General features: G+C 40.1%; 1 protein-coding gene across 3 annotated transcripts in view; it reads left to right on the top strand.

The window, feature by feature from the left end:
* Positions 1-24137, top strand: part of LRBA (LPS responsive beige-like anchor protein) — a 563043-nt gene that overhangs the window by 83875 nt on the left and 455031 nt on the right. For all 3 annotated transcript variants that reach the window (XM_079771501.1, XM_079771500.1, XM_079771502.1), the window contains exons 17-22: positions 2138-2235; positions 8482-8574; positions 9735-9843; positions 10260-10341; positions 12605-12728; positions 13031-13223. In XM_079771501.1, the coding sequence (XP_079627627.1) occupies positions 2138-2235; positions 8482-8574; positions 9735-9843; positions 10260-10341; positions 12605-12728; positions 13031-13223 (699 nt within the window). The remainder of the gene's footprint in view (positions 1-2137; positions 2236-8481; positions 8575-9734; positions 9844-10259; positions 10342-12604; positions 12729-13030; positions 13224-24137) is intronic.

Below are 24137 nucleotides of genomic sequence, written 5' to 3' on the forward strand. Positions count from 1 at the left end.
TATTACATATTTAGGTTTTCCTGACCCAGTCTAATAGTTGAAGATTTGCACTTGCACTTTCTAGTAACCTGTTGTTATATGTGATGTTGTTTTTTTATTAACCCTAAGGGACTGAAGTACTTGATTAAAGAGAAACTGGAAGTCACAGTGATCTTCTGTTTTCTCTGAATCTATTCAGTGATCTTTCAGGTCATTCAAATAACACTTTTCCAAAGTTTCAGTACCCTAGCTTTAGACTATTAGCATATTGAGAATTAGAGCTGTCATAATAAGCGAAAGTTCAAAAGCAGTGAGTGAAAACCTAGACGCAGGATAAGAGAAAGAACTAAGTGTTGCTTCCCTTTACCTTTTTGAGTCAGTATTGTCCAAGTTGGCCCTAATAATATGCATGCATCCTGAAATATTCAGCAAAGGTTGTGAAGGATTTTCATGAATTTTTTTTTTAAATTTCAGAATTCATATATGCTCTTGTGCTATTCTGTAAATGATAGCAAGTTATACAACATACAGTATTTGTTGACTCAGTAAACATTCATTGCTATCTATATCTTTAATACTGAAAATAGATAATATATGAGAACCATCCAGCCATCATTTCAAAAAAAGTCTTCTATTGGAACTCATTTCATGAGAGGTTCAGTGGACGAAATGGTTCAGGTTAATTTTAGGAAATGATACAGAATATGTTGCCCCCCAAACTGCTGCCAGATTCACAGCATCTATTAGATATTAAAGGCTCTAATACGTCTAATAAAAAAAATGTAGTTCCTCCTGCCCCACTGTTTCTTGATGTATAAATCTTCCTTTAAAAATACTGTTTAAAAAGGCAGACATATAATATCTATAGAATATGTCTTATGAGATCTTGATATAGTATAAGAGGCATTTTATTTCTTTACTAGAGGCCTGGTGTACGAAATTCTTGCATGGGGGGGGGTGTCCCTCAGCCAGGCCTGCACCCTCTCCAATCCGGGACCCCTCGGGGGATGTCTGACTGCCGGTTTAGGCCTGATCCCTGTGGGATGGGACCTAAATCGGCAGTCGGACATCTCTCTTTCTATCCGGGACCGCTGGCTCCTAACTGCTCACCTGCCTGCCTGCCTGATTGCCCCTAACCGCCTCTGCCTGTCTGATCGCCACCTAACCACTCCCCTGCCAGCCTGATGGCCCCCAACTGCCCTCCCTTGCCGACCTGATGGCGCCCAACTGCCCTGCCCTGCCAGCCTGATGGTCCCCATTGATCCCCGCCCTCAGGGATCAATTGCAGAACAGAGGGAAGCCCTTCTACCAGGCCTGGGCTCACCATTGGTCCCTGCCCACACAGAGGCCCTGCCCACCCTGCTGGGGCTCTGGGATCAATGGCAGAGCATAGGCAGGTGTTTCCCACCTGGCCTGGGCTCTGCCATTCATCCCTGCCCACAGGGAGGCCCTGCCCAACCAGGCCTGGGCTTTGTGATCAGTGGCAGAGCAGAGGGAGGCCTTTCCCACAGGGCTGGGTCTCTGCCATTAGTCCCCGCCCACAGGGAGGTGCTGCCCACCCTTCTGGGGCTCTGAGATCAATGGCAGAGAGGAGGGAGGCCCTTCCTACCAGGCCGGGGCTCACCATTGGTCCCCGCCCACACGGAGGCCCTGCTCACCCTGCTGGGCCTCTGGGATCAATGGCAGAGCAGAGGCAGGCATTTCCCACCCGGTCTGGGCTCCGCCATTAATCCCCACCCACAGGTAGGCCTTGCCCACCCTGCCAGGGCTCTGTGACCAGTGCTGCGCAGAGAGAGGCCCTGCCTACCTGGCTGGGGCTCTGTGATGGGCCCTCCAGCCTTGGCGGCTTGCTTCAGCCCTGGCAGCCACGGCTTTGTCCGGAAGGATATCCAGAAGGTCGTCCTGAAGCTGTCCAGTCTAATTAGCATATTACCCTTTTATTAGTATAGATTAGGAAATTATTTGAGTATTTGTTTACTTTTAGTTATATAGATGAATATGTATTTACATGTAAAGAGCCAGTTTTTTAAAACAAGTATGTATTGTATGTATGTCTACTTTTTTTTTTAATTGAAATTTCTATTGTTTTAGAAGTATTCAGTGTTCAAATAAGTTGTTTTTTCTTTATTAAATTTTTTTTTTTCTAAAATGATTTCAGGATGACAATCTAATGGATGTCCTACAGCTGCTTGTTGCTTTAATGTCAGAACATCCTAACTCTATGATACCTGCTTTTGACCAAAGGAATGGGTTACGGTAAGAGTTTAATATATCAAGATTTTTAATGTTTATTATCAGTGATTAGTTGGGAGAGGATAGAGTCTTAGATATGAAAGGTATTACTGTATTTTATATTTTAAAATGAGTTAAGATACAGGAACTTTATTTTCTGTGTTGCTTTTTGAAGAAATCTTTAATTGTACTTGCTTTGTTACTATTTAATTTTTTAAAAAAAATATATTTTTATTGATTTCAGAGAGGAAGAGAAATGGACAGTGAGATAGAAACATCAATGATGAGAAAGAATCATTGATCAGCTGCCTCCTGCACCCCCATACTGGGGATCTAGCCCACAACCCGGGCATGTGCCCCGACTGGGAATTGAACTGTGACCTCCTGGTTCATAGGTTGATGCTCATCCACTGAGCCACACCAGCCGGGCCTAAATTTTGAGGAGAGATTAGGCAAATCACTCTATTATTTTGTATAATTAGTGTTGTTATATAGCTACTAGAGGCCCGGTGCATGAAATTTGTGCACTTGGGGGACGGGGGTCCCTCAGCCAGGCCTGTGCCCTCTCGTAGTTCAGGAACCCTTGGGGATGTCCGACTGCTAAGTCATCAGTCGGACATCCTTAGCGCTGCCACGGAGGCAGAAGAGGATCCTGCCACCACCGCTGTGCTTGCCAGCTGTGAGCCCGGCTTCTGGCTGAGCAGCGCTCCCCCTGTGGGATCGCACTGAGCACCAGGGGGCAGCTCCTGCATTGAGCATCTGCTCCCTGGTGGTCAGTGCATGTCATAGTAACCAGTCGTTTCGCCACTGGGTCGAAACTGGCTCTCCAACATCCCCCGAGGGGTCCTGGATTGTGAGAGGGTGCAGGCCAGGCCGAGGGACCCCACCGGTGCATGATTTTGGCCAGGGAGGGGTGCGGGAGGTTGGCCAGTGGAGAAAGGACCGTGGGAGGGCTCCAGAGTGTGTCCGGCCCGTCTTACTCAGTCCCGATTGGCTGGACCCCAGCAGCAAGCTAACCTACCAGTCAGACTGTCTGCCCCCTGGTGATCATTGCACCTTATAGCAACTGGTCTATTGTCTGTCCCCTGGTGGTCAGTGCACGTCATAGTGAGCAGTTGAGCAGCCTTAGCATATCATTAGCATATTACACCTTGATTGGTTGACTGGACGGCTGGATGACCGGACACTCAGCATATTAGGCTTTTATTATATAGGATTGTAAGATCAAATTGTTTAGTAGCATTATCTTCAGGTTTAAGGACAGTAGTATTCAACTGTGGTCTAATAGAAGATCTTTGTCATCCTATATAATAAAGAGGTAATATACAAATTGACCATCACTCCAACACACAAGATGGCCACCCCCATGTGGTCAAAGATGGCTGCCTCCAAGTGGACACAAGATGGCCAGCAGGGGAGGGCAGTTGTGCGTGATCAGGCCTGCAGGGGACGGCAGTTGGGGGGGACCAGGCCAGCAGGGGAGGGTACTTCGGTGTGACTGGGCTTGCAGGGGAGGGCAGTTAGGGGCAATCAGGCTGGCAGGGGAGCAGTTAGGCATCGATCAGGTTGTCAGGGGAGTGGTTAGGGGGTGATCAGGCTGGCAGGCCGAAGCGGTTATGGGCAGGCGGGCGGGCAGGCGAGCGGTTGGGAGCCAGCAGTCCTGGATTGTGAGAGGGAGGTCCGACTGCCCGTTTAGGCCCGATCCCAAATGAGCAGTTGGACTTCCCTCAAGGGGTCCCAGATTTTAGAGTGTGCAGGCTGGGCTGTGGGACACCCCCTCCCCCGCCATGCACAAATTTCGTGCCTCGGGCCTCTAGTCTACTTATAGTAACACTATCTTCACCCCCAGTCCTCATTTTTCTTAGTCTACTTGGGCTGCCATAACAAAATATTATAGACCAGGTGACTTAAACAACAGAATTTTTTTTCTCACAGTTCTAGAGACCGGAAGTCCAAGATCAAGGAGGTAGTAGGGTTGATATCTAGTGAGGGCTCTGCCTTTGGGTTGCAGATAGTCACCTTCTCACTTATATGTTCATGTAACCTTTTCTTTATGTGTCCATGTATGGAATCAGGGACCCACTCATAGGATTTCATTTAGTCTTAATTGACCCATCTCCAAATACAACACTGGGACTTAAGGACTTTAACATAAATAAGGGGTGGGCACACATTCAGTGCATAACAGTCATCAGCAAAACAATACTTTTGTTTTCATGAGAAGGTTTTGGGCCACAGAAGTTTAACAACTATTTTGCTGGATGATCAGGTACAGTAACTAATTTAATGATCTAGTTATAATAAGTTTCACCCATCAATTGTCTATTACAAATCCTTTATTTGGGTACCTTTCCCTGATGACATATGATTTGGAGCATATTTTCATATGCTTATTTGCCATCTGTATATCTTTTTTGGTGAAGTATCTAATTTTCTTGATGTTGTTTCTGGCAGTAGTTTTTAATTTTAATGAAGTCCACTTTATTTCTTGTTGGATCATTCTTTGGTGTTGTATCTAAAAAAGTATCAAAATTCCCAAGATCATCTCAGTTTTCTCCTGTGTTGTCTTCTAGGAGTTTTATAATTTTGCATTTTACATTTAGGTCTATTTTGAGTTAATTTTATAAAGGGTAAGGTCTGTGTCTGGATTCATTTATTTGCACATGGCTATCCAGTTTTTTCATCATTTGTTGAAGAGGATCTTTGATTTTGTTGTATTGCCTTTGCTCCTCCCTTGTCAAAATTGGTTGACTATATTTATGTGGGTCTCTTTCTTGGCTTTCTATTCTGTTGCTTGATCTATTTGTGTATTTTTTTTGTGTGTGCGGGGGCAATACTACACTGTCCCGATTACTGTAGTTTTATAGTAAGTTTTGAAGTAAGGGAGCATTGGTCTTCTAATTTTCTTCTAGGCTTTCTATTCTGTTGCTTGATCTATTTCTGCATTTTTTTGGGGGGAGGGGGGCAATACTACACAGTTGTGATTGCTGTAGTTTTATAGTAAGTCTTGAAGTCAGGTAGCATTGGTCTTATAATTTTCTTCTATTTCAACTCTGTTGGCTACTCTGGGCTTTTGCTGTCCATATAAACTTTAGAATGGTTTGTCTATATCCATGAAATAACTTACCATGATTTTGATTGGAACTACATTGAATCCATAGATCAATTTGGAAGAACTGAGCTCTTGACTATTGAGTGTTCTTATCCATGAACATGGATTTTCTTTTCATTTATGTAGTTCTTTGATTGTGTTCATTAGTTTTGTAGTTTTCCTACATAATTTTGGTTGATATATATCTATACGTATTTCATTTTTTGGGTGCTAGTGTAAATTCTATTGTGCTTTTAATTTCACACTAGAGGCCTGGCCTGCGGGGGTCAGTGGACTTCCGTGCTGCCGCAGCCTGGCCTTACCCGCCAGCTCATCATGCTCCAGCCCGCTGTCCACGTCAATCCCGCATTGCGCGAAGCGGCAGGTGGCCAGGGAGGAGCCCGAGTCCAGGGCTGGGCGCCCGCTCATCCTGGCCCCGCTGCACCTGCCGCAGCTGTAGCTCGGGCGCGCAGGGGGAGTGTCAGCTGGAGAGGCTCTGCACCGTAGCTGAGCTCGCCAGCCATGAGCCCGGCATCTGATGCTTGTCTGTCAGTTAAGCGGCGCTCCTGCTGTAGGAGCTCACTGACCACCAGGGGGAAGCTTCTGTGTTGAGCGTCTGCCCCATGGTGGTCAGTGCATGTCATAGCTACTGGCCGCTCATCCGGTCACTTAGGCTTTTATGTATATAGATAGATTACACTTGTTCATTGTTTAAATGTTACCAGCGCTGTGGGGAGGGTCTCCCTCTCTTCTGGTCTTTATTTATTTATTTATTTATTGATTGATTGAATTTTTACAGAGAGGAAGGGAGAGGGATAGAGAGTTAGAAACATCAATGAGAGAGAAACATGGATCAGCTGCCTCCTGCACACCCTCTACTGGGGATGTGCCTGCAACCAAGGTAGATGCCCTTGACCGGAATCGAACCTGGGACCTTTCAGTCTGCAGGCCGACGCTCGACCCACTGAGCCAAACCGGTTTGGGCTCATTGTTCATATATAGACTGTCATATATTAACTTTATATTCTATGATCAGTAATTTTTCTTATCTGTTCATGTGATTGGATTACATTAATTAATTTTCAAATGTTGAACTAGCTTTGCATATCTGGGCAAAATCTCACTTGGTCATGATATAAATTCTTTTAATACTTTTTTTAGATTTGAATCTTGTTTTGAGACTTTAAAAAAAAATCTTGGTTGAGGGATACTGGGCTGTCATTTTCCTGTAATGTCTTTTTCTGGTATTGGTGCCTCAGAGACAGGGTTAGGAAGTATTCTGTGAAGGTTATTGTAGAGAATTGGTTTAATTTCTTCCTTAAATGTTCAGTAGAATTCACCAGTGAATCCATCTGGCTCTGTTCTTTCCATTTTGGACTGTTCCTGTTTTTTTTTTTTTTTTTTTTTTTTTAATGTCTTTAGTAGATATAAGCCTATTCAGATCATCTATTTTTTCCTTCTGTGAGTTTTGGCAGATTGTGTCTTTCAGGGAATTGATCTCTTTCATCTAGGTTATAGAATTTGTGGGCATAGAGTTGTTCATAATATATTTATTATCCTTTATATGCCCATGGGATCTGTAGTGTTATCTCCTCTTTCATTTCTGGTATTAGTAAATTGGGTCCTCTCTTTTTTTTCTTAGGCCAGCTAATAGCTTATGGATTTTCTTTAAAAAACCAGCTTTTGGTTTTGTTGATTATCTCTATTGTTTTATACTATTTTCAATTTTGTAGATTTGTATTCTATTACTAATTATTTACTTCTACTTACTTTGGGTTCAATTTTAATCACTTTTTCTAGTTTTCAAGGGTGGATTACTGATTTTCGTTCATTTTTCTTTTTTAGTATATGCTTCCATAGCAGTTATATCCAATTGAGTGATGGTATTGTTGAATTCATCTATGTCCTTACTGATTTTCTGCCTGCTGTCCATTTCTGAGAAAGGGATATTGAAGTCTCTAACTATGATAGTGAATTCATCTATTTCTCCTCATATACTTTTACACTTTATTATTAGGCACACACATGTTAAGGACTATTACTTCTTTGGAGGATTGCCATGTTTATCATTATGTAATTCCTTTCTTTATCCCTGATAACTTTCCTTACTATGAAGTCTGCTCTGTCTGAAATCAATATAGTTACTTTTGCTTTCTTTTGATTAGTGTTAGTGTTAGCATGATATATTTTTCCTCCATTCACTTACTTTTAATGTATGTGTGTCTTTATATATAAAGTGTTGTTTGTTTTTTTTAAATCCTCACCCAAGGATATTTTTTCCAATGATTTCTAGAGAGTAGAAGGGAGGGAGGAGGGGGGAAAAGAGGGGAGAGAGAGAGAGAGAGGGGCAGAGTAAGAAAGAGAAACAGGAACACGGATGTGAGAGAGACACATCAATTGGTTGCCTTTTGCACCCCCCCCCCCACCAGGACTGGGGAACCTGCTACTGAGGTACATGCCCTTGACTGGGAATTGATCCCTTGACCTTTAGTCCGCAGGTGGACACTCTAACCTCTGAGCCAAACTGGTTAGGGCTAAAGTCATTTTTTTTAAAGACAATCTACATATATAAAAGCCTAAGCTACCATTACGACTGAACGAGTGGAATGACCGGTCACTATGACGTGCACTGACCACCAGGGTGCAGATGCTCAATGCAGGAGCTGCCCCCTGGTGGTCAGTTGTGCTCCCACAGTGGGAGCGCTGCTCAGCCAGAAGCTGGGCTCATGGCTAGTGAGCGCAGCTGCGGCAGCGGGAGCCTCTCCTACCTCTGTGGCAGCTCTACCGGGTGGCGGCAGCAGTGGTGCCGGTGGCAGCAGAGCTGTGCCTGCCCCGGCTGGGGCTCCTCCCCAGCCGCCTGCGGCTTTGGCACTGCTACATCCCTGGGGGGCGGGGGGGGGGGATGTCGGACTGAAGTCCGATCATCCCCTGAATGATCCTGGATTTCGAGAGGGCACAGGCCAGGCTGAGGGGCCCCACCCATGCACGAACCTGTGCACCAGGCCTCTAGTAAAGTGATAAGTGTTTTAAAATGTTACAAATGTATATTAAATTCACCTGTATCTTGAAATTAGATTTATAGTACTGAGTATGAAAAAATTTACACATATATACATATATATTTTAAATCTTTTGAATATTATCCTCAGTAATTTTTTTCTTAATTTTAATTCATTCAGCGTAATCTATAAACTTTTGGCATCAACAAGTGAAGGAATCAGAGTGCAAGCTCTCAAGGCAATAGGCTATTTTTTAAAACATCTGGCCCCAAAGTAAGTATGTATGAAATCTAAAATGAACTGTAGAATATTACTTATTTTACAAAAAGTAGTCTCTCTTGTTTAATTTTATTGACTAACTACTATTTAAATTTAATCTTGTTTCTGCACATTAAAAATAAAGGAGGAGTAGCAGTATATTGTCTGTCTTCTATGACATTTATTTGAATTTTTCATTTATTTTTGTTCATTATGGGAATGCATGTATAAATTGAATTCTAGATACATTGGAGATTCATTTCAGTTGACTTGATCATTTGCTTTATCTGTATTACAAAACTGCCACATTAACCTGGTGTTTGTCACATAATGTGTTCTGCTATATGTATAATTAAAAACTAATACTTATTTTTAGTTGAATGTGGACATTTTTATCTTACCTGTAGTTTCTTGTACCAGGATTGGTTTATTATGAAAATTAACAATTTTGGTGGTAGAAAAGTGTTGTTAAACTGTGGTTTTTATGTTGAATCCCTGGCTGCCTGTAAATAAAGTTTTATTTTAACACAGTCACAATAATTTATTTGCATATTATCTATAGCAGTTTTCATGTTACAACAGCAGTGTTGAGTTGTTGCTATAGAGATTATACTAGTATGGTTCACAAAGTCTAAAATATTTGCTATTCAGCCATTTGCAGAAAAAATTGGATAAACTCAGGTATAAAATTAAAATTTATAATTCTTCAGTTTCTGAAGAATTTCTTGGAAGTTTAGTTTTGGTATATTTATTTTCATGCTATTAATTTTCTTAATTTCTTATATTTCTTTTGCCTTTTTCTCCACATTGTTTTTCTACTTAACCTACTTACTGGGTTTTAGATTATCATCCATAGTAGAGTTTAGCTCAGTACTGACAGAGAATAGCAACTAGTTAATAAAGAATTGCCCTGAAGATTCTGGTGGAGATTTTGGCTATGTTGTGCCATAGTTAGTCTTGCAATTTTTAAAACTTTAGCTGTGCTTATACTGTAGTTTGTATTTCTCTCCTTAAAGATTTTATGGCCTTACAAGTTCGAGGGTGAAGAAAATTGGGAGAGTTATTGAGTTGGAATTGTTGGTAGTGTGACACATTTTTGTGTCTCCTTCAACATACATACTAAATAGTGGATAATAAGACTGTACATTTGATTATTTCTTTCTGTGTCATCACAGAAGAAAAGCTGAAGTCATGCTTGGACATGGATTGTTTTCATTGCTAGCTGAAAGACTCATGCTTCACACAAATTTAATCACGATGACCACGTATAATGTCCTATTTGAGGTAGGAATGTAGTTCGAATTTAATTTTACTAATTTCTTACAATAAAAATGCTTGTCTAATGACTTGATAGTGTGTAAATGAAATAAGATCATTTAGGTTTGATGTACAAATTTGAAATTAGTTATATAAATGAGATGTGGCTGCATCTTAATAAATATGCTATTATGTGAATTATTAAGCATGTGATCTTCTTTTTTAAAGTATTTCTTCCATTGTATTGAGTATATGGTGTCTCATTTTATGATTAAGTAAAAATAGAGTTACAATGTTGAAATCATTTAATATAATGCAGAAGGTATTTATCTTGACAACATTGGACTGTTTAATTAACATTGTTAAGTGTTGTACTTAAAGTTCATTAATGGCAATGGTAATACAGTGATTATGGTAATACAATCTGTTGTTTTATTCTGTAGATTCTTATAGAACAGATTTGTACGCAAGTGATACGTAAACAGCATCCAGATCCTGATTCTTCAGTAAAGATACAAAATCCTCGTATGTATTTAATACACTTTTTAAAAATTTGTTTTTGATTGTGTAAGTTTAAGATGTTCAACCTAATAATGGTTGGTATATGTATATAATGTGAAATGTTTACCACAATGAGGTTAGTTAACACATCCATCACTTCATAGTTATAATTGTGTGTGTGTATGTGTGGTGCAAACATTTAAGATCTCTTTGCAACTTTCATATATTCTGTACAGTGTTGTTAACTGTGGTCATTGTGCTTTATATAACATCTTCAGAGCATGGGCACCTTATAACTGGACGTTTGTACCCTCTGAGTGAACACCTTCATCCATTTCTCCCAGTTCCCTTTTTTTTTATACTTTTAAATTATGAAAAAACCTAAGGTTAATATTGTTGAAAACACATTTAAGAATATTTCATTACTGGCAGTGATATAATATTAATTTTATTTGTGTTTGATGTTGAATTTACCTTCAAATTGACCTTAGGTTATGTGGAAATGTTTATATAGAGATTTTGAAGAATTATATGCATAAGATCTTGATTTAATGTATGTTCAGATTTTCAGTAGTTTTGATTGCACAGTTTAGTAATGTCTAGCTAAATTACATGAACCATGGAGGTAGCTTTCATCTTAAATTACTGTTAATTAAGAATACCAAGTTTGAAATAGAAAATGCCTACTTTATTGTTTATGAACTTAGTCTATTTAACAGTTTTTTCTTTTGATATTTAGAATTTTAAGTACTTGTACATTTTCATATTGGTTTTTAAGATTATTGACATTAAAGTAACTGGTTTGTGTAGTTTTGAAATATAATTACTTTTTGTGTGTTAAATTATGTTTGTGGTATTCAATTTTACTACCAGTTTTAAAAACACATGTCTCTGAAGTTTAATTTTTCTTAGCCTTCAGGGAGGAAATCATGAAAATATAATATAATGTAATATAAAATATATTTTAAGTGTTTATGGGAAAGATGACTTACTTAAATAAGAATTTTAGAGTAGTATTATCTACATAATATACTGTTTTCAAAAAAATATACTTGGTGTTTAAAAACGTAGGCTGCTTGCCTTTCAGTCTTGTCTACATGTCATGATAGTTTTGTGACTTTGGGTAAATTACTTTAATTTCTGTGTGCCTTAGTTTTCTTATCTCTAAAATGGGGATAATAATAGTTTATAGCTATCATTGTGTAAGTATTAGATGTGTTAATACTTGTATTTTCTTAAACCATTTCCTCCCAATAGTATATTCTAAAACTTAGTGGCTATCATCATCATGATCATGATCATCATTATTTTAATTATCATTGTCATTGTAATCATTGTTTAGGTAGAGAAATTTTGGATTTTCATTAGAAGAATTAAGAAGTTACTCCCCAAATATGGTTAATTGGATGATAAAGTATTTTTATGTTTGATAATTTGAACTTAGTGCTTCAGAACCACCAAAAACCTGAGCAAAGGCTGGCTTAGAATTTCTAAATTTTTAATTGGGTAAAACTTTGATGTATTTAATTTAAAATTCAGAGTTATAGGTGTTTTGTTTCTTTTTTTTAAGTTACAGATTTAAGCATACATTTTAAAGAATTTCTTTTTTTAAAGTTTAAGTGTTAGAAATTTAGACACCAATGTCACCCCAATAAATTCAATAAGAATTAAAAATAGTTATCTTAAAAAAAAACTTAGACCATTTTATTTAAGACCATTATATAGTCGTTTTATTTGCATTTGTTCAGGGTATTGAGTAGGTTTTAATTTTTTTTGGGGGGGGGGTTGGTACTAATTTTACTTTTAAAACTATGTAAGAAAAATCTTTATCTTTTAAAATTCATCATGATAAAGAAAAGGGTATGTGTATACCATAAATTTTGTTGAAGAAGTTGAGAATTCTCTTTTTCTGAGATTTTAGATTATAGGGTTGTTTTATTTTTTAACATCAACTTTATTAATTGGTAGAGATTAGGGAGAGTTGTTAGTAGTTTTACCATTATTTAATTTGTTCATAATTTAACTTGATTCATTATAACCTTTTAAAATTCAACTTTCACACATCGTAGTTGTGATATTTAAAAACACTCTTGTTTATGGATGCTTGTTAATGGACATAATGTCTTTCTTTTCAACAGATTATGATTTTTTTTATAACATAAAAGAGGATGTTTTTAGTAGACATTTATATCAGGGAAGTGAAACAAATTCCAATATATAGATGATTTTCCATTAAGAAAATTTTATAGTGTTCTGTTTTTTTATTGATTTATGAATTGTCTTACAGAGATACTAAAAATAATTGCAACCCTCCTTCGAAATTCTCCTCAGTGCTCAGAGAGCATGGAAGTTCGCAGAGCTTTTCTTTCTGACATGATTAAACTTTTTAATAACAGTAGAGAAAATAGGAGGTAAGCATACAAGAAAGTATTTATTTGCAGTCTTCAAGTCCAGCTTTGAATAAGCCCATTTGTTCTAAGAAAAATTGCTTTGAAAAACACTGTGAAATGAATTTTCCATATGCTTTTGTCATTAAGGACATATAAGTAATATACCATATAGTTAAATTGAGCTTTCAGTACCACATTCTTTAATTGTTTTGAATATGTAGATAAAGGTGGGTGTTTTATTTATTTTATTCTGAACTTTTTCTTTTTAGAATTCTTTTACATGATTTATTTTAAGTAATTCAGTATCCTCTTTTAATTTTCAGGAGCTTGCTACAGTGTTCTGTGTGGCAAGAGTGGATGCTTTCTCTCTGCTACTTTAATCCTAAGAATTCTGATGAGCAAAAGATAACAGAAATGGTATATGCCATATTCAGAATCCTACTTTACCATGCAGTCAAATATGAGTGGGGTGGCTGGCGTGTGTGGGTAGACACCTTATCAATTACGCATTCAAAGGTAAGTTTCTTTATGAAAGACAATTTTAGCATTTTAAATGTCTGTAATTTTGAGTTTTTCTCATTTAAAATCAAGGGGGAAAAAAGGCAGATTGTCCCCTGAAAGTGAAATGAACAATAAAAACAAGGAGTAACTAAAAATAAAGTATTCACAATTTCTTCAGAAACAAAAGTTTTTTCCCCAAATGTCATTTTTATGTGTGCTTAACTTAATAAAGTGAAACCTCATGAAACAGCATATTTTCCAGTAAATGTATTCTGATGTGGTACTTTGAATTTTATAGTGGTTTGAAGCTTTTGAACACAAGGTGGCGTAGTATATTCAAAGATGTGAGGTTATTGCTCTGTGTAAAGTGGTTGAGTAAACAGAAAAGCTCTGGCTAATGTTTGCGTTATGGTCATGTTTCAGCCAGTTAAAAAATTGGTTTGGAAGAATTTTATTTTATATTTTTTTACCTTAAGCCAGTGTAAGTTAGTTATATATAACATTTGTTTAAAATTTTTAATGAAATATTCTGAATGCAAAAAGGTATAAGGAATAATGTACCTATCACTATTTATGAAATTGGGTTTCCCATCCCATTTGCTTTTGTATACCATTGTTAGATTCCCATCTCCCCCACTAACCTGAATTTGGTGTTTTTATTATTTCTGTCTTATTTTTAACAACATATATATAACTCTAAACAACAAAGAATTCAATTTTTTCATGTTTATGTTTAACATAGTGATATCATATAAATGCGTTTTTCTTCAACTTACTGTGTTTACTTATTGTTTGAGATTCATGCATATTGACTTGTGTAGTAGTGTCAATTTTATCACTTGTATTGTATTCCATGGTACGAGTTTACCCATTTAACAGTTGATGAGCATTTTTTACATATTTTATATATATTTGGAAGTTTATATATTCCTAGATGTGGAATTGCTGACTTTTATGAAGTAGATGTTGAACATCCTATCTAATAAAAGAGTAATATGCAAATTGACCGTCACTCTAAGACACAAGATGGCCGCCCCCATGTGGTAAAAGATAGCTGCCCCCATGGGGACACAAGATGGCCGCCAGAAAATGGCCTGCAGGGGAGGGCAGTTGTGGGCAGTTAGGGGTGACCAGGCCAGCAGAGGAGGGCAGTTGGGGGTGACCAGGCCAGCAGATGAGGGCAGTTGGGGGATACCAGGTCAGCAGGGGAGGACAGTTGGGGGGGGCAGGCCTGCAGGGGAGAGCAGTTGGGGGGGACCAGACCTGCAGTGGAGGGCAGTTGGGGCGGGGGGACCAGGCCTGCAGTGGAGGACAGTTAGGGGGGACCAGGCTTTCAGGGGAGGGCAGTTGTGGGCGATAAGGCCAGCAGGGAGGGCAGTTAGGGGTGACCGGGCCAGCACAGGAGGGAGTTGGGGGAGACCAGGCCAGCAGGGGACCAGGCCTGCAGGGGAGGACAATTGGGGGGGGTGGGACCAGGCCTGCAGGGGAGGACAGTTGGGGGGGCCAGGCCTGCAGGGGAGGGCAGTTAGGGGTGACCAGGCCAGCAGGGGAGGGCAGTTAGGGGCAACCCAGGCTGCAGGGGAAGACAGTTAGGGGTGACCATACTGGCAGGGGAGGGCAGTTAGGGGCAATCAGGCCAGCTGGGGAGCAGTTAGTCGTCAATCAGGCTGGCAGGGGAGTGGTTAGGGTGTGATCAGGCTGGCAGGCAGAAGCGGTTAGGGGCAATCAGGCAGAGGCACGCGAGCGGTTGGGAGCCAGCAGTCCTGGATTGTGAGAGTGATGTCCGACTGCCCGTTTAGACCCGGTCCCATCGGGTGGTTGGACATCCCTCAAGGGGTCCCAGATTGGAGAGGGTGCAGGCTGGGCTGAGGGACACCCCCCTCCCCGTCCCCGTGCACGAATTTTGTGCACCGGGCCTATAGTTATAAGATAATTGAAATTCTTTCCTAGTGGTGTATTAGTTTACATTCTCAACAGTAGTAAGTTCTCATTACTTCATATTTCCTCATCACTTGGTATGGCTGGAGTTTTAAAAACTTGTAAAGTGGGTGAATTTTAAATGCTATAACCACCGTAATATTAATTTGCATTTTTTTTTGGTTTGTGGGAGTTCTTTATATATTCTTGGTCATAACCATTTACTAGCTGTATTGTTTATGAATGTTTTCTGGCAAGTTGTGGCTTATCCATTTCTGGAGTATTATGTTATTTGTCTTGTGAGGAAATTTTACATTTCATATAATGTAGTAAAATTTATTTCTTTTATGGTTTATACTTTTTGTATTTTATTTAATTTTATACTGAGAAGGATTATAAATATGTAATTATATTGTAAATTGAGTAGAAGGAAGAGAAATGATAAATTTGGTACATCTTTAAGTATTTTATTTTATTGACTACTAGAGGCCTGGTGAATGAGATTCGTGCACTTGGGGGGGTTCCCTCAGCCTGGCCTGTGACCTCTCACAGTCCCCGAGCCCTCAGGGGATGTCCGACTGAGGGCTTAGGCCTGATTCCCACTCCTGCCTGCGGCTCCCGCTCATCCCAGCTCTGTTGCACCTGCTGTGGGCTCGTGCTGTCAGTCCCAATCGGGAGAGGCTCGCGCCGCCACAGCGGGAAGTGGGCCTAAACTGTCAGTTGGACATCCTTAGCGCTGCTGTGGAGGCGGAAAGGCTGCCGCCACCGCCGCTGTGCTAGCCAGCCGTGAGCCTAGCTCAGGCTTCTGGCTGAGCGGCACTCCCCTGTGGGAGTGCACTGACCACCAGGGGCCAGTTCCTGCATTGCTCGTCTGCTCTCTGTTGGTCAGTGCACATCATTGCAACCAGTCATTCTGCCGTTTGGTTGATTTGCATATATTAACCTTTTATTATATAGGATTATAGTTATTACTCTGGAATATTTTGACATTGAATTGGAATACATTGCCAGTTCTTAAATATATATATATATGTGTGTGTGTGTGTGTGTGTGTGTGTGTGTGTGTGTGTATTTAGGTTTTAGTTATTTGAACATCCCTAAGTTTTTTTCATTCTGTCTTTTCCTTCTCATTGAGACGATAGTGCATTGCTATCATAAGTTGTTGCAAATATATCTTAGTTTGGAAGACATTATCCTACAAATTTATGTTTGAGAACAATGCAGTGCTAAATAAGAAAAAAATGTGATTTTGTAAATCACATGTAATGGCTTTGTTTTAGTCACTGTATTTTGAACTGATCAATTTAGTCTAAGGCAGGGTTTAGCCAAACATAGCCTGAGAGCCAAATTTGGCCTGACCTGGTCCTGAAAATAAAGTTTTATTGAAACACAGCCACTCCCATTTATATATATACTAGAGCCCTTCGTGCACAGATTCGTGCACCGGTGGGGTTCCTCATCCTAGCCTGCACCCTCTCGCAATGTGGGACCCCTTGGGGTATATCAGACTGCTGGTTTTGGCCTGATCCCCACTGGCCAGCAGGGATCGGGCCAAAACCGGCAGTCCAACACTGCCTGCAGCTCCTGCTCATCCTGGCCCTGCTGCACCTGCCGCGGGCTCGCGCTGTCAGTCCTGATCAGGAGAGGCTTGCACTGCCACAGAGGCACTCGCCAGCCGCCAGCCGTGAGCCCTGCATCTGGTGCCCCTTGGTCGGCTGAGCGGTGCTCCCATTGTGGGAGCGCACTGACCACCAGCGGGCAGCTCCTGCATTGAGTGTCTGCCCCCTGGTAGTCAGTGCACATCATAGTGACTGGTTGTTTGGTTGTTTGGTCGCTTAGGCTTTTATATATATAGATATTCAATGGCTGCCATTCATGCCACAAAGGTTAAGTATTTGCAACAGACACTATGGTCCCCAAGCCTGAAATGTTTACTATTTGGCACTTTACAGAAACTGCCACCTCTTGTCTAACTGACTTTCTTTAGTTTGTGCAGATGGCCAGCTATTCTGGTTTCTGCTGCTGCAGTCTGAATTTTCTGCTAGAACTGTTTCCCTTTATACACTCATGAGGAAAATGGGTTGAGTTTGAGCATCATATACATTTCGATAGGATTTCAGATATATCTGGGGGAATTCTGGGGGAAGTGCCAGTATAAATTCAATTTTTCAGATTTTCTAAATAGTGTATGTTAATTCAGTACTTTTGTATACATTCTAGTTCGTTCAAGTCCTTAGGAAGGATAGTTAGGGGAATATAACCTTCAGAGCAGTAATCCTTAGCATACTTCCTGAAGACCGTGGGAGCCCAGGAGACCTGTTCAGGGAGTATATGAGGCCCTCCTTTCATAACTACATATCTATTTGAGGGTGGATTTTTTAATACTTAAATCAAAGTAATATACATTAGATTGAATACAAAAGTAGATAGTAGAATGCAATAGTTTCCTATTAAGTCGTAATTAAAAAAAATAGGCAAAAAATGTGAAATAATACTTTATTTTAAAAATTGTCATTTAAGAATGTTATTTTTATTAACGTAATGGGTTTTGTTAATAAAGTATTTTTAAATTTCTTAATTTATAATACTTATTAGTTTTAATTTCTATATGATAAGTAGTAATAGATATACCCCGTATAAATAAAAGTTTTTTGTGGGGCCTCAGTACTGTTTAAGAGTGTAAAGGATCCTAAGAGCAAAGAGCTTCAGAACGCTTCACTCACAGGGTATTTAGGGCTAATAGCCTAGATTCTGAATTTCCTGTCTACAAAATAAAGGGTGGACTAGGCCCACTAGGAGATTTCTCAGTTGCTTTTGAATTTTTGAGCAGTTATGACTAAACATTTATACCTAGTTTCCAATTCATTTGTGTAAGTAATGAGGATAACATGGGCTTTGGAGACAGGATACTTCTGGGTTTAAATTCTGATTTACAGTAATTTTCAGTTGTGTAAACTCAGGCAAGTTTTTCAACTTTTCTTAATCTGTATCTATATGTATATCTATATGTGTAGTTGACGTTAAGAGCTAATGAGTGAAATCACAAAAATAGAGTTAAATGCTCAATGACTGTTTTCTTTTGTTATAGCTCTATCTTTTCTGTTATTCATCCTTTTGTTCTCCTTCTTACTGCCAGCACATTAGTTCATGCCCCAATCAGTTCATGTTTGATATAAATACACCTTTTAAAATACTCAGTCACACCCAAAATTACTTGTGTAGCCTATATGCTATGAAGCAGCAATTTTCAACCTTTTTCATCTCATGGCAGCACACCAAAGAATATATTTTTTGTCTATGTGATGAAAAAATAGGTATACTTTTGATTTACTGTGTTGCTTGTTGTCATTTTTTTATTTGACATTCTCAGGCAAAAGAGGTCAGTGCCCTTGACTAAATAGTCAGGTATTGCATGTTTTAAAAATTCTTGTGGCACACCAGTTGAAAATAGCTGCTATGAAGTGTTACAAAGGAAGAATTGTTATAAAGGAAGAATTGTGACTACCCAACATAAGGACATGCTGTGTGGTTCTCTTATTCAACCCCCGCACCCCTACTCACTCCAAACCTAATTACCACTTTGAATTATGTGTGTATCATGTCTCTATAAAGCTAAAAATTTATTTCTAAATAGTATATAATGTTCCCTCTTATATTCCGTGAAAATGACATACTGCATGGACTTCTCTGTGATTTTATTTTTAAGTTTTTTAAAATTTTTATTGTTAATATAGCTTTGGTTCATTCGTTTTCAATGCTATTAATAACTCAGGTGCTCAAAGGCAATGGTTTTAATAGAGTTGTCATGTTAAAACTTTTTATTGCTGTGGCTCACAGTAAGACATTTATTGTGGACAGGTATGCCTGTACATACACACCATTCTCCCTCCATATACGTCAAACAGGTTTCATAAGACAATATTTATCCTTATTAAATCTTGGTGTGCAGTAATGCACTCTTACTTTTCTATTCTTTTTCATTTAAAATTGCTGCTGATACCCCAGCAAGAGATTCCATGATCTGCCAACTGAATTATTCTCAATTTGAAAAAAGCATTGCTCTGGGGTATATAAGTAGGAGTAGAATTGCTGGGTCGTAAGTAGTGTTCCACTCTCTAACCCTTGATATGTTAGACTTCTTATTTTTCCAAGGTTTTGTCTTTTATCTACTTTGAAGTTTTTCTTAATGATTTCTAATTCTTCATACATGACCAGATCACTTCTATTCTGGATATTTCTAATGGTTATTAGGTATTATTTTTCTCTAGATTTATGAAGCTAAGAATAGCATATAGTGTTACTTCCATAAATACTTTGTTCTAATCTCCTTAGAAAGGCAAATAAAGTTTTTTTGCAAAGTTATTTCTAACTATAGGCCCAGTGCACGCAAATGGATAGGGTCCCTAGGCCTGGCCGGCGATTGGGGCCGATGGAGGCCTTCCAGCTGCCGGCCGGGGCCTTCCTTCCTCGGCTGCCAGCTGCTGGCTGAGGCCTCCCTTCCCCAGCTGCTGGTCAGGGGCTTCCTTTGTTTCACGCCGCCCCCTGGTGGTCAGTGCATGTCATAGTGAGCAATTGAACTCCCAGTCTCCTGGTCGAACTCCTGAGGGGACACTTTGCGTATTAGGCTTTTATATATATAGACTAGAGGCCCGGTGCATGAAATTTGTGCATGGGGGTGGGTGTGTCCCTCAGCCCAGCCTGCACACTCTCCAATCTGGGACCCCTCGAGGGATGTCCAGCTGCCCGTTTAGGCCCGAGGGATCGGGCCTAAACGGGCAGTCGGACATCTCTCTCACTATCCAGGACTGCTGGCTCCCAACTGCTTGCCTGCCTGCCTTTCTGATTTCCCCTAACTGCCTCTGGCTGCCAGCCTGATTGATGCCTAACTGCTCCCCTGTGAGCCTGTTTGCCCCTAACTGCCCTCCCCCGCAGGCCTGGTCACCCCTAACTGCCCTCCCCCGCAGGCCTGGTCACCCCTAACTGCCCTCCCCTGCAGGCCTGGTACCCCCCAACTGCTCTCCCCTGCAGGCCTGGGTCCCCCCCAACTGCCCTTCCCTGTAGGCCCAGTCGCCCCCAACTTCCCTCCTCTGCCGGCCTGGTCACCCCTAACTGCCCTCCCCTGCAGGCTTTATCACCCCCAACTGCCCTCCCTTGCAGGCCTGGTCCCTCCCAACTGCCCTCCCCTGCTGGCCATCTAGTTGCAGCCATCTTGTGTCCACATGAGGGCAGCCATCTATTACCACATGGGGGCAGCCATCTTGTGTGTTGGAGTGATGGTCAGTCTGCACATTACTCTTTTATTAAATAGGATAGAGGCCTGGTGCACGGGTAGGGGCCAGCTAGTTTGCCCTGAAGGGTGTCCCCGGATCAGGGTGGGGGTTCCCTTGGCATGGGGCGGCCTGGGCGAGGGGCCTGTGGTGGTTTGCAGGCTGGCCATGCCCTCCGGCGACCCAAGCGGAGGCCCTGGTATCTGGGATTTATTTATCTTCTATAATTGAAACTTTGTAGCCTTGAGTGGAGCTAAGCCTCCTGCTTGCTCCATGGCCACAACCATTTTTGTTGGGATTTATTTATCTTCTATAATTGAAACTTTGTAGCCTTGAGTGGAGGCCAAGGCAGGCTAGAGCTGGTGAAGCTTGGCTTCCTCCATCGCCAGGGGCAACTCAAGCCTCCTGCTCTCTCCAGCTCTGTGGCTGCTGCCATTTTTGTTGGGATTTATTTATCTTCTATAATTGATACTTTGTAGCCTTGAGTGGGGGTATGGGCCGGCCAGGGTGTGCGGAAAGTTTGGCTTCCTCCATTGCCAGGGAAACCCAAGCCTCCTGCTCACTCTGTAGCCACAGACATCTTTATTGGGTTAATTTGCCTACTCGCTCCTGATTGGCTGGTGGGCGTGGCTTGTGGGTGTAGCAGAGTGATGGTTAATTTGCATATTACTCTTTTATTAGATAGGATATTTCACTGTTCCCCTTGAAAAAATGTATTTCCTACCTCATCTTCCACTGTTTCACTTGACCAGAATCTACACTCTGGATATGTTGATTCTAGTCTTTCTAAAGTGTATCATGCTTTGTTAAATCTTTATTTTCAATATTTATGGCATATACTTTGTGTTCCTTTGTACCTACCCAAATCCTTTATATTTTTCAGGACTTTGATAGTTAAATCACTTCTATGTGACAATTTTTGCTACTCTGTCCCTGTCATTCTCTATGAATTCACAGCACTTAATTTTCTCTTGCTGCCTCTTTTAGTGTCTCTCTCACCCTCCCTTTCCATTCCTTTCCTCCCTCCCAGTGCCCTTCTTGCTGCTCTTCCTTCCTCTCTCTTCCTCATCCCCTCTCCTCTCCTCCCTCCCGTCTCTCCTTAACCTGTAACCAATCAATCTTCTACACCCCTTTCCTTGGCAATTGGCATTAACCGTGGCCACTGTCTATCACTGCTTAGCCAGCTCTCTCCTTTGCTTGTTGTTTTTTTCTTCATTGAGCCACTATTTTCCTCTTTCCTATTCCTCTATTTCTCTTGCTCTATTTTCCCCTTCAGCATCCCTACATCCATTCTATACCTCCTGCCATCTGCCTCTCCACAATGTATTTCTCTTTTTCTCTGTTTGTTCTGTCCTTAGTGAATCTGTGTTGGTTTTATCTCTGCTGTCTTCCTCCCACCATCTCTTGGTTGGTCACACAGCTGGTGGACTCTTATTTATTCTTAGTCACTCTGTGTCAAGTCTTATTCCAGTTGCCTGTCTCCTTTCTTCCCCTGTCTACCTTTATCTTTCATTGTTTTGCCTTTCAACTTCTTCCTTTTGTTTTTTCTATATTCTTCTATTTGAGCACCTCCTAATTACTATGAAAGGTGAGACAGGAACAGATCTTACCCTGGAAGAAGTTACTTTATAATATGGGAGATAACAGGAAGGAATGAGTGTAATGTACATGAAGAAGAGAAGTAATGGGTAATAAAGCAAAGGCAGACTAGCATTTAATCATGTATGATTCTGTAATGCCTCTCACATATATTGTTGGTTAAAAGTGATTTCTTATTTTGGCTGTTAATTGTAAGCTCTCATTAGCAGGGATAGGAAAGGTCTTACACTTCTTCATAGAATTGTGCATAGTGCTGAGTACTTGGCAGTTGTACATTACGTATTTGTTGTAGGATGGAGAAGGAAGAACTACATCATCATTGTTTGGCGCTGTTTGGTTCAACTGTCATGTGGCACCATGCCACCCATTCTTGCCTAAGTGTCTCAGTCTTCCCTCACTAGTGATCCATGAAGCAGCTGCAGCAACTATCTTTAAGGTTCCCATGTCCAGTCACACACAGGATGATTTGGGGACCACCTCATCAGAGTAACTTGGGGTGTGCATTTTATTATGAACCCCACCTTAGAATCTTTCTGAATTTCATGGGATGTTCCCTGAAATCTGCTTTTTCAAAAAGCCCTTGTTGTACACTCTAAATTACGAACACCCCTCTTGTGTACAGGGGATTATTTTTACCAACTGTTATAAAATTCTCTGCTTCTCACCTTTATATACTAAGCTACTAACATAATGTGATATACTCTTTAGAGCTATGGAAAGTAGAGGAATACTATGTAAATTAAATGTGGACCCCAGTAAAGATCCCATATTGCATTAAAAAAAGTAAAGTAAACCTTTTTTTATCTTTCTAGGAGCATATGTTATGGTGCAGAGACTGTTAAAAGAAGAAATATGAACTGTGTTTTATGTATTATTTGAAATCAGTATTTTTAAGACACAACAAACTAAAGTAGGCTTTATATTTTGTGTGCTATCTATATAGTTTTGATTAATCAGGTTATATTTTTCTGTACTCCAGTGACATATGGCTTTAAACAGATCTTAAAAACTTTGCAGCCATAGTTGGTTTGGCTCAGAAGATAGAATGTCAGCCCGCAGACTGAATGGATGCAGGTTTGATTCTGGTCAAGAGCATGTACCTCGGTTCTAGGCTGTGTCTCTCACACATGGTTGTTTCTCTCTCTCTCTCTCTCTCTCTCTCTCTCTCTCTCTCTCTCTCTCTCTCTCTCTCTCCCCCCCCCCCCTCTTTCCCACTCTCTCTAAAAAATCAATGGAAAATAATATCCTTGGGTGAGAATTAACAAAACAAAAAACTGCAAAGAAAATATAGTTGCTTTATGGAGAGGTCTCTTTTGCCTTCGTTGGGACAAGAGCCTGTCTTTGATTCAAGTTTTAGAATTAGTTATAAAGGGGAATAAGTTCTGATTAAATTAATTGAGTAATTTTATATGTGCACTTTTTGCTGTTAAAATATACTTTAAAAATAAATGCTAAAGCTTTACTTAATTTCATGTGGGGGGTAAGAATAATTTAAAGTTACGAGTTGATTCTTATGTTTTTCATCTTTAATTTTAATGTTTAATAAATGTCCTTTAGTGTTATTTCTTTGTGTGAATTTCCTTTATTTTTTTGAATTCTCACCCGAGGATATTTTTTCATTCATTTTAAAGAGAGTGGAAGAAAGTGGGGGGAGACAGAGAGAAACTTTGATGTGAGAGAAACACATCGATTGGTTGCCTTTTGCATGCGCCCTAATGGCCCAGGCCAGGGAGGAGCCTGCAACCGAGGTATGTGCCCTTGACTGGAATCGAACCTGGGACCCTTCAGTCAGCAGGCCGATGCTCTATCCACCGAGCAAAACCAGCTAGGGCTGAATTTCCTTTATTGACCAAACACTTTTCTGTTTCATAAGGTTTATATACAGTAATTTACTTGAGTATTACTATGTTAATTATTTTGGAATTTTAATATCTTGACATCTATTTTTAAAATAAAATGGACAAGTTATACTTTGTTTTCAAATCAATATTTAATGATGTTTAGGATGGAGCTGAAGGGATTCAGTAATTAGGTGAGCAATTTGCTGCATGATGTTAAAATTCTGCTAAAATTACTGGAATCAAATTTTTCCGTCTGGGAAGTATTCATTCAAAGCTTTAAAAATCTTTTCATGCATATGATACTG

The sequence above is a fragment of the Cnephaeus nilssonii genome (assembly GCF_951640355.1).
Source record: "Cnephaeus nilssonii genome assembly, chromosome: 5".
Classification (NCBI taxonomy): Eukaryota; Metazoa; Chordata; class Mammalia; order Chiroptera; family Vespertilionidae; genus Cnephaeus; species Cnephaeus nilssonii.